Source organism: Strigops habroptila, chromosome 6 (assembly GCF_004027225.2).
Source record: "Strigops habroptila isolate Jane chromosome 6, bStrHab1.2.pri, whole genome shotgun sequence".
Taxonomy (NCBI): Eukaryota; Metazoa; Chordata; class Aves; order Psittaciformes; family Psittacidae; genus Strigops; species Strigops habroptila.
In genome coordinates, this window is record NC_044282.2 from 75,220,574 (window position 1) to 75,231,092 (window position 10,519).

The 10,519-nt window shown below is 55.5% G+C and overlaps 1 protein-coding gene across 1 annotated transcript; it reads left to right on the forward strand.

The window, feature by feature from the left end:
• Positions 1-215: 215 nt before the first annotated feature.
• Positions 216-10,326, forward strand: NAPB (NSF attachment protein beta). The gene is made up of 11 exons (XM_030490517.1): positions 216-562; positions 2,518-2,597; positions 3,168-3,284; positions 4,596-4,642; positions 4,747-4,824; positions 5,542-5,597; positions 5,862-5,946; positions 6,324-6,428; positions 6,664-6,732; positions 7,149-7,199; positions 8,438-10,326. The coding sequence occupies exons 1-11, from the start codon at positions 465-467 to the stop codon at positions 8,540-8,542; spliced, it is 891 nt and encodes a 296-aa protein (XP_030346377.1). The 5' UTR covers positions 216-464; the 3' UTR covers positions 8,543-10,326.
• Positions 10,327-10,519: the final 193 nt, after the last annotated feature.

Below are 10,519 nucleotides of genomic sequence, written 5' to 3' on the forward strand. Positions count from 1 at the left end.
TTGTGCAGTATCATGCAGCGTGCAACATGCATGGTGCAGTGTGCATGGCACAACATGTGTCATGTAATGTGCAACATGGAATGCACAGTGTGCATCGTGCACATGTATCATGCAATGTGCAACATGCGTGCTGCAGCGTGCCTCGTGCAGTGCGCGTGGCACAACACGCAACATGTAATGTGCAACGTGCAACACGGAACGTGCAGTGTGCATCCCGCACATGTGTCACGCGTTGTGCAGCGCGTAACGCACATCGTACTGTGTACCGGGCACTGCACGGTGTGCGCCGTGCGCCGCGCCACCCGCACCCTCCCCGCTCCGTGCGTGACACACCCGCACCCCCGCGCGCGCCGCCGCCTGCCCGTGCCCGCGCCCGCGGTGCGGCGCCGCGCCGGCGGAGGGAGGAGGAGGAGGAGGAAGAGGAGGAGGAAGGCGGCGGCAGGCGCAGGCCGGAGCCCGGCGCGATGGACAGCACGGGCAAGGAGCGGGAGGCCGTGCAGCTCATGGCCGAGGCCGAGAAGCGGGTGAAGGGCTCCCACTCCTTCCTGCGGGGGCTCTTCGGGTGAGCGGGGACGGCGGGGCTGCAACGGGGGGGGGGGGGTGTTGCATAATGGGGGGTGCAGGGTGTGCAAAGGGAGGGCTTGCACAGGCGGGGTGCTTATGTGGGTGCTGTGCCCGCCCCCCAGCGTGGCGGAGGATCTGTGTGCGGATGCAGGGGGGGGGGACACACAGAACCCCCCATCACCGTGTGTGTGTGTGTCCCCTGGTGCTGCCCCTCCCGCAGCGCCCCATGGACACACTGGTGTGATGAGCCCACCCGGCCTCTGCAGCCTGGGCTGTGCGGCTGTGTGTGTGCCCCCCCCCCCCCCCCCCGTGATGGACCCGCCGTGGGGGGGGGTGTCCCCGCGTCTGGCTCCATGGCGGCTGCGCTCATCCCGGCTTTATCCCGGCTTTATCCTCCCGGTGCCGCGGCGGCACCGGCCATGGGGTGGCCTCTCCTCCCTGATCCGGGGGTCCCCGCGGGCAGCAGCACCCCCAGGCGCTGCTCGGAGCCCCCCCATCCTCCTTGAGGCCTTCTGCAGCTCCAAGGCGGGGATTGATCCAGGCTTGGGGGGTTAGGGATGATTTCTAGCCCATGGGATCCATGTTTTCCAGCAGCACCGAGCTCACAGTGGGGGACACAGAGACCCCCGCAGGGATGGGGCTGCTGGGTGTGTGTGTGTGTGTGTGTGTGTGAGACCCCCAAAATATCAAATCTTCGTTTTCCCTGGAATTTCCTGTTCCAAAGCAGATATTCCTGGTGCTGCAGGAGCTGTTCCTCAGGGGGTTGGGAAAAACCAGCAGTTCTGGCCACCCCAATCCTGCTTTTTTTGGTGTTAAGGAAAGAGCATCTCCGGAGCGATGCTCCCCCGGAGGCCGTGATGAATCCAAACAAGAGCCTGGAAAAATCCAGTGCCTGCAGCTCGGCAAACAGAAGTTACAGGAATAAATTCCTTGCTGGCCTCTGGCAGATTAATCGGGCAGAGGCTGCTCCGGGGCATAATCCAGGCGGGAAATTGCCTCAAACCCCTCGGAGTGAGCCGGCAAGAGATTGCGAGAGGCAAATTCCTCATTTTCTTGGGCTAAAAATAGGTAAAAGAGCTTTGAAATGGTGGGAAAAGGTGGTGGGTGACTTTGCTCCCGGCCTCTTCCCATGGGAATGGGGGTGTCCAGGCCCCTGGGTGCCGGCCAGCAGGATCATGGGCACTGGGTGATTTCCTGGAGAGCTCCATTCGCTGCACCAAGGCTTGGCTTTGGGTCTGGAGGGCTGCAGCCGCCGGCGCTGGGTGCCTCTCGCCGTGTAGCATCACCTCAGGCCGCCTCCTCTGGCGCTGCCTCATGCACAAGGCACTGTCAAGGGCGAGGAGCGGGCCAAGAACCTGCCTGTGCTTGGAAATGAAGCTGGTGCTGTGCCAGGGCTGTGCCAGGGCTGTGCCAGGAGTGATGGGGGGAGATGTCAGTGATAAACGTTGTCACCTCCTGCTGGTGGCCTCTGCGGGGTCCTTGTGAGCTGTGCTGCAGTGCTGGGCTCACAGGGGTCAGCGTGGAACCACAGACCCTTTGGGTTGGAGAAGAGCTTTAATCATAGAATCCCAGCCTGGTTTGGGTTGGAGAGACCTTAAAGCTGATCCAGCTCCAACCCCCTGCCGCGGGCAGGGACACCTTCCACTAGAGCAGGTTGCTCCAAGCCCCTGTGTCCAACCTGGCCTTGAACACTGCCAGGGATGGGGCAGCCACAGCTTCTCTGGGAAAAGTCTGTGCCAGCGCCTCAGCACCCTCACAGGGAAGAGCTTCTGCCTCAGAGCTCATCTCAATCTCCCCTCTGGCAGGTTAAAGCCATTCCCCTTGGCCTGTCCCTACAGGCCCTTGTCCAAAGCCCCTCTCCAGGTTTCCTGGAGCTGTCTCAGCTCTCAGCCCTGCTCTGGGGCTGGTGTTCAGTTCCCTCAGGACATCAGGGTCCCTTTTGCTGCCTTTCAGAGGCAACACGCGGGTGGAGGAGGCCTGTGAGATGTACACCAGGGCTGCCAACATGTTCAAGATCGCCAAGAACTGGAGCGGTGAGCGCGGCCCCTGGCTCGGGGGGGGCTATGGGGGGGTTGGTGGCACCGGGTGACCCGCCAGCGCCTGAGCATCCTCCTGTGAATCACTGCGGTGGAGCTGTGCATCCCGGCCCGTTTCCATGGGGACGCGGCTCCTCCGCTGTGCCCGGCTCTCCGATGAGTTAATGCGGGGAGTGTGGGTGCAGGGGGTGACCTGGTTGTTCCTCCTGTTCAGACAGGGTGATGTTTATGGCTTTAGAATGAAATCTAGTGCCCCTTGCACTGGATCCCACCAAAGAGGTGATGCCCTGGGATTGCTCCTCTAGGAAAGACCTTTTTGGGGTGGGACATCAGGCCTGATGGGTTCGAGATCCAAGGGATCTCTTTGCTGATCCAGTAGATGATGCTCATTGCAAGGATGAGCGTGTGGGATGCCCCCTGGGGACAGGCACAACGAGTGGTGCCTGGACACGGTTTGGGGTTGCTGCATCTCTGCACCTCTCTGGGTGGTGGGGAGCGATGCTGCTTGGCCATTCCATGGCGATCCTGCGTGCTCCTGGTCCATGTGTCCGTGTGTGCTCCTCCCAGCGGCAGGGAACGCGTTCTGCCAGGCGGCCAAGCTGCACATGCAGCTGCAGAGCAAGCACGACTCGGCCACCAGCTTCGTGGACGCCGGGAACGCCTACAAGAAGGCAGATCCACAAGGTAAGGAGAGGGAAGCCGGGATGTTCCCTTGGGAAGCTGCTCATGGAGGAGTGGTGGCACGTGGGGGCTTTTGGTTATCACCAGCACCACCGGGGCTGCAGATCCTTGCTCAGGGCTACTCAACAGCCATAAATACCTCCTGTCTTCTCTGGAATAGGGTCCCAGGTGGTGGAAGCTTGTGGGCATCATCATGGTGGGCTGGTTCATGTAGGGGTGTCACCTCCCCGTGGTGATCTGTGGTGCTTTGGCTGTGCCAAAGCCTCTGCTGAGCTCTGGTTGTGAAGCACTTCACATGGTTGTGAAGTGCTGCCCCTCGGTTCCTTCCTTCCTGGATTAACTTGACTTTGGAGAAATCCCGGCTTCTTAAGGAATCCTTCAGGCAGGTCTTGGGGCTGGGCCACAGTGGGATCCCCAGCCCTGTTCCTGGGGCTTTCCCTGGGGCAGAGGAGAGGTGGGAGGAAAATGGGCCAAGCTTTGATGGGATGAGGAGGAAGGACCTGGATTCTTTGGATCTGGTCATGATGGGATGGAGGAGATGAGGGTAGAGGACCTGGATTCTTTGGATCTGGTCGTGATGGGATGGAGGAGATGAGGGTAGAGGACCTGGATTCTTTGGATCTGGTCATGATGGGATGGAGGAGATGAGGGTAGAGGACCTGGATTCTTTGGATCTGGTCATGATGGGATGAGGAGGAAGGATCTGGGTTGTTGGGATCTGGTTGTGAAGAGCAGGGCTGTGGTTCCCAGGAGCACCTCCCATTCCCTTCCCCAGCTGAGTGTGTGCAAACAGAGCAGCCAACCTCCCCTATTGCCCACGCTTCCTGTCCCGGGGGGCCGGAGAAGCTCACCCAGGCTGATAATCCCAGTGTGTAGTTGTAAAACACCCCAATTCCCTTGGGAATGGCAGGGGAATGGCAGCCCCTGCGTGTTAGGAGATGGAGATTTGCTTTTTGCTCTGTTTGAGGGTGCAGCTGGACAGAGCCAGGGCAGAAGCTGTTTGTGTTTTGCTCATCCTCACTTTTGACTGTTCCCTTTCGGCCAGGGTGAAGGAGGAGGCAGTCGGTGGGATGGATGGGATGTTGTGCAGGGTGAAGCAGGATTAGATCTACACATCCAGAAGTGTGGGGGGATGTTACATCTGCGGGTCTTAGGGGTTGAAATGTGTCCTTCCAGAGACACATAAAAGCGAGGAGATGCCTGTCTGAGGAGCTGGTGTGTGGTTTGGTGTCCCGGGATCAGGTTTTGGGGGGAGGGCTGAAGCTCTGACGTGCCGCCTGACTCTCCTCTTTCTCCTGACCACTCATGCTGCAGAGGCCATCAACTGCTTAAATGCAGCTATTGATATCTACACCGACATGGTAAGAAGCTGCGCGGGCAGCTCCGATGGGTTGGAGATGCAGGTCGGGAAGCGCCGCGCGGTGGAGTGGGGGCCCCACCTCACGTGCACCCTCTGCTTCCCCAGGGGCGCTTCACCATCGCGGCCAAGCACCACATCACCATCGCTGAGATCTACGAGGCTGAGCTGGTGGATATTGAGAAGGTGAGAGGGAAACACCACGGGGGGAACCTCACCTGGAGCGGTGGATCATGGCTGGGAAGTGCTTTGGGAAAGCTGGGGGCAGATTCCATAGGATCCCAGCCTGGTTTGTGTTGGAAGGGACCTTAAAGCTCATCCAGTTCCAACCCCTGCCACGGGCAGGGACACCTTCCACTAGAGCAGGGTGCTCCAAGCCCATGTGTCCAACCTGGCCTTGAACACTGCCAGGGATGGGGCAGCCACAGCTTCTCTGGGAAAAGTCTGTGCCAGCGCCTCAGCACCCTCACAGGGAAGAGCTTCTGCCTCAGAGCTCATCTCAATCTCCCCTCTGGCAGGTTAAAACCATTCCCCTTGTCCTGTCCCTCCAGGCCCTTGGCCAAAGCCCCTCTCCAGGTTTCCTGTAGGTTCACAGCTATTTCCTGATGCCCCCCAAGGAAGCTGCTGTTGGTTCCCATAACTGAGAAGGGCCCCTGAGCAGGGATCCTGCAGCCTCTCAGCTGGCAGCACATCTTCTGCTTGAAGATTACACAACAAAAATTCATAGTTTCTGGATACTATTTTCTAGACAATCGTTTTCTTCCTGAGCTCCACTTCACTGGATCCCCCCTCTCTGTTAATGCCCCTCCACGTGCAGCCCACTTAAGCCCTGCTCTGTTGACTGATATAATCTATTGTGGCAAACCTGCTTCAGAAGTGACACTGAGGTGTTTCTGTCCCCAGGCGATTGCACACTACGAGCAGGCTGCTGACTACTACAAAGGAGAGGAATCCAACAGGCAAGTGGCCTTCACAGAGTGGGAGGCTGGGAGAGGGGGGTTTGTCCCACTCCCTGCACACTTCCAAACCCCCCGCTGGTGGGATGCCCATGTCCTGCCTTGATCCCCGTTTTCATTTTGGCTGTTACAAAGAAAACTCCCCTGATGTGCAGCTTTTGGGTCACACTTTACACATCAACTACTCCAGGCAGTGCCTGGGGGTCTCGGGGTATGGGTTGGTTTTACCCCAAGCCACGGTTCCTCACTTGAGGCTGTTGATTGCAGCTCGGCCAACAAGTGTCTGCTGAAGGTGGCTGCCTACGCCGCGCAGCTGGAGCAGTACCAGAAGGCCATCGAGATCTATGAGCAGGTGAGGACGTGCTGCATCCGTGGGGAGAACTGTCACTGCAGAGCAGAATGGGTCAGGGTGCTGGTCTCACAATATTCCATGGCCCAGGAGCTCCTGATGTCACTTATTTCAGGGCTCATGATGCCTTCACAAGACGTGGTTGCTCCTTTGCTTCCAGGAGTTGCTGTATCCTGGGATCCCTGCGTGGGACCCTGAGCAGGGGCTCTGACTCCACTTGGGATTAGCTATAAATCTCTCTGGCTTCCCAGCAGCTCCTGTACAGACACTGGTGCTTCCCCCCATCTGTGTTCACAGACAGTGTAATTTTAACCATCCCTCCTGCTCTTAACCGAGTTCTTCACGACCTGGTTTCCTTTCCCACCTCTCCCTGTGCCCAGGTTGGGACCAACACGATGGACAACCCTTTGCTCAAGTACAGCGCCAAGGAGTATTTCTTCAAAGCTGCCCTGTGCCACTTCATCGTGGACGAGCTCAACGCGAAGGTCAGTGGGCTCGAGGCATTATCCCAACCTTCCTGCATCCCGATCCAGCAGCCTTGGCTGGCGGAGGCGCATCCCTGTGCGTGCAGGGCTGTGTGGCTGTTGCACGGGTGGAAGCTTCAAGTGCCGTGGTGTTGAGTTGGGTTTATTGTGAGTGTTGTAGGGCTGGGAGGCAAAAGCTGCAGCAGAAAGCGAGTGGTTGTATATGAGGTGTTGAGGGTCGGCTGCTCTCTTCCAGCTCGCGCTTGAGAAGTATGAAGAGATGTTCCCAGCGTTCACGGACTCCCGGGAGTGCAAGCTCTTGAAGGTGAGTAAAGCCGGGGTTAAAGTGGGAGCAGTGCTTGTAAAGTGAGAGTAAAGTGAGAGTAAAGTAAGCGTAAAGTGGGAGTCCCGCTTGTAAGTGTGTGCTGATGCCCTTTGCTTGGTGCCTTCTCACCTCGCCCTGGATATGCTCAGTTATTCCAACCTGTTAGAGCACACGGGGCTTGCTTGGCCTTGGGATGATTCCAGAGCTGTGGAAGCAGCTGCAGGATGATTGTTTGTAGCTCACTTAAACTTCAGCCCAGCCCCTCAGTGCGCTGGTGGGCACACACAGAGCAGTGTCCGTGCTCTGAGCAGGTCACGGAGGTGCCGCTGCGGGCGGGTGGGTGCAGAGGTCTCCTGGGATGCGGTGCTGGGCCCGGTCATGGAGCATTTTCCCATTTTTCATGCTTTTATCCCTAGAAACTGCTGGAAGCCCACGAGGAGCAGAACTGTGAGGCCTACACCGAGGCGGTGAGCGCTCAGCTGGGCACGGGGTCTTGTGTAACCTCTTCTTTTGGGGGGCGCACGCTGCTCAGTGCCGGGGCAGTTGTTGCTGAGCTCCGAGCGCTGCGGCTGAGTCCAATGAGGAAACCAGCAGGAATTTCAGTGGTAAATGGAGCATCCCATGGGATTGGTGGTGGAGCCACCCCAGCCTGCACAGCTCCAAACCTGCTGGTCTGTGTCCCAGAGCCCAGCGTGGCACAAATCCTGCCCGGGAGCTGCGGCTGCTTCTGGGGTCAGGCAGCGGCTTGAAGGGCTCCGGGTGGCTCCGGGTTTTGGGTCTGGGTTTTGGGTCTGATTTGATTGTATTTATTTTATTCATTGTATTGGGTTGGGTTTGGTTTGTTTTGTAGAGTTTTTAAATGTTATTTTTTCAGTTTAATTTTATTTAGTTATGTGTTAATTCTGTTGCATTTTGACATTTCAATATTTTTATAATTTATTGGATTCTATGTTAGTATTTTAATTATTGAATTTTATTCTAGTATTAATACTTTGTTGAATTTTATTCTAGTTTTATTATTTTCCTTCCCTTCCCTCTTCCCTTTCTCTTGTTCTCTTTCCTTTTTCTTTCTTTTAATTTTCCTTTTCCTTTTTTTCTTTCTCTTCCTTCTCCTTTTTCTCTTCTTTCTTCTCCTCTTCTCTTCTCTTCTCTTCTCTTCTCTTCTCTTCTCTTCTCTTCTCTTCTCTTTTCTCTTTTCTTTTCTTTTCTTTTCTTTTCTTTTTTCTTTTCTCTTCTCTTCTCTTCTCTTCTTTCTCTTCTCTTCTCTTCTCTTCTCTTCTCTTCTCTTCTCTTCTCTTCTCTTCTCTTCTCTTCTCTTCTCTTCTCTTCTCTTCTCTTCTCTTCTCTCTTCTCTTCTCTTCTCTTCTCTTCTCTTCTCTTCTCTTCTCTTCTCTTCTCTCTCTCTTCTCTTCTCTTCTCTTCTCTTTTCTCTTCTCTTCTCTCTCTTCTCTTCTCTTCTCTTTTCTCTTTCTTTCTCCTCTTCTCTTTCTCTCTCTCCTTTTTTCCCTTTTCCTCTTCTCCTCCTTCTCCTTTCTCCTCCTCTCTCCCCGCTTCCTTTCTCTTTCTCCTCTCTTCCCCCTGTCCCTCTGGGCACAGCAGGGGTTCCCACAGACCACACACACACTTCAGGCCCTGCAGGACGCCTCTTCCTCTGCAGCCTCATTCACTTCCCAGTGTCTTTAATTCAGATCCTTCCCCCCAACAGGTGAAGGAGTTCGACTCGATATCGCGGCTGGATCAGTGGCTCACGACCATGCTGCTGCGCATCAAGAAATCCATCCAGGGGGAAGGGGACGGGGACCTCAAGTGAAGCAGTTCCCGTCCCGCCGCTGCGGTGGCCCCGGCCCAGCACGGCCCCCGTGACACCACCTCTGGCTTCGTTCCATGTCTCACCCCGCGTGTCCCGTAGTGTCCCGCTCCGTGTCCCAGTGCTGGGGCTGCTGCTCCGGGCGGCCCCGGCCCGTGTCTCCGAGGCGGAGGCAGCGCTTGGGGCTGAGCCCCCTCCTCGGGGGTCCCGTCCCCGCTCGGTGGCCTCGAGTCCAGCGTGTAAATACCTTGTGCAGCTCAGTACAAGTCCTCGCTTCTGCTCTGCTCTAGTGTCGCTGTTTCTGTTCCCAGGGGACCTTCCCTGAGCTGCACTCGGAGCTTGGGGTGTTTTTTAAATGAGCTTTTATAACCGTGCTATAGTGAAAGGCTTCGTGGCTCTCCCATACCATGTGCACGTGTGGCGTCCAGCCCATAGGTACACGTGTGCTGGAGGCAGGACACGCTGGGGGACGGGGCAGCTGGTGAGTAGACCCAGTGTACGTTGTATTTTGGGTCTAAGATAAAACGTTCAGGTTCTAGATTTTCCTCTATTTTTTCCACTTTATTTTGTGCACAGCCCCTCCTCTCACCCCATCCTGAGTAATAATCTGTCTATTTAATTTACATGAACTCCTCCTGCTGTCACTACTACAGGTCGTACAGACACGTGAAGCCTCCAACCTCTCCACCGTTGGTGATGCTGCCTCATTCTTGGCATGTGCAAAGGCACTGACTGAGGTTTGATGGTACCCAGAGACCTTGGCTGAGTTCTTGGGGTGATGGGTGGCTCCAGCTGGCTGGGAAGAGGTGTAGCCATGTTTGAAATTCCCAGAGGAATTGTAGAAGTGTGACTGAAACTGTCTGTAACTGAGGCTGATTCCAGGCCTGTGTATTGAGGGTGGCTCAGGAGCTTGTGCAGTTTGTCAGCAGGAGGCATCTCGCTGTGTTTCTCTGCAATGAAGGGATTTTCAGCTGTGTCGCTGATGTGCAAAGAGTGAAACAGTAATTAATAACTAACTGCTTTATTTGGCACAACTGAAGCGGGTCCTTCTGCGTGGCTGTTGCTGTAGCCCCAGTGCTGCTGCCCAGCATGGGCTCTGGCACCAGAGCACCAGCTTTTGTGCTTCTCTTCGGCTCATTTTAACCTGGGTGGTTATGAGTAGACACAGTTTGGTGTATTGGGCTGAAGGGTTTAGTCCTGTTCAAGCTGTTCTTTATCTCTACCATGGGCTTAAGTAAAGGCAAACCCAAAGCTGCTGCACTTACTTTCCTGGGGTAGAAGGATGGGTTGGAACCATTGTCTCATTTCCTTGCTTTTACTGCCTTTTTGGGTCACTTTTCCAGTTGTTGCTATCATCAGGCACGTGGTGATGGCTTTGTCCTGACTGAACCTCAGTGAGGGGAAGCGCAGGCAGGAGGGTTATTTCTGTTGCTACATTCCCCGTGTCTCACAGCTCTGAGGCTTTTCCACCCTTTTTTGTTCACTTCTCCCATTGTCAGTATTCTGCACAGTTGGGATGAGCTGTGTCTGGACCAGCACCCAGACCCACGGGGTTGTGTGGTCCGTTACGAGTAACAGCATTAAACTACAACCATTAGTTCTGTGTGAGTAGGCTACAGCATGTCTGTCCTCCGGTGTACCCGTGGTGAATTGTGACACTGTAAATGACAATCTGCCACCGCTGTATCCCCTCTGTACCATGACAATGTATGACTGAGATGGCCTTAGCAGGAATATAATGTTCTGTGTGAATCTGTACATGAATAAAGTGAAAACCATGGATGTAAGAGGTGATGAATGCTCTTTCCTGGATAATCCAAAGCTGGAGCCTGATGTAAAACATCAGGTAAGAGCTGGTCCATGTGGTGCTTCCCTTCAGATCCCTGCACAGTGGCTGTCACGCCACTGACCTGCCTGCTGTGGGAAGCTGGAACATCCCAAAGTGTCCCACTTCCTATTTTCCAGGCGTGTTTCCTAACG

Coding starts and splice junctions, on each gene's coding strand:
- NAPB (XM_030490517.1), top strand. CDS start 465: ATGGACAGCACGGGCAAGGAGCGGGAGGCCGTGCAGCTCATGGCCGAG. Junction 4,643..4,746: donor TTGATATCTACACCGACATG/GTAAGAAGCTGC, acceptor CTGCTTCCCCAG/GGGCGCTTCACCATCGCGGC. Junction 5,598..5,861: donor AAAGGAGAGGAATCCAACAG/GCAAGTGGCCTT, acceptor TGTTGATTGCAG/CTCGGCCAACAAGTGTCTGC.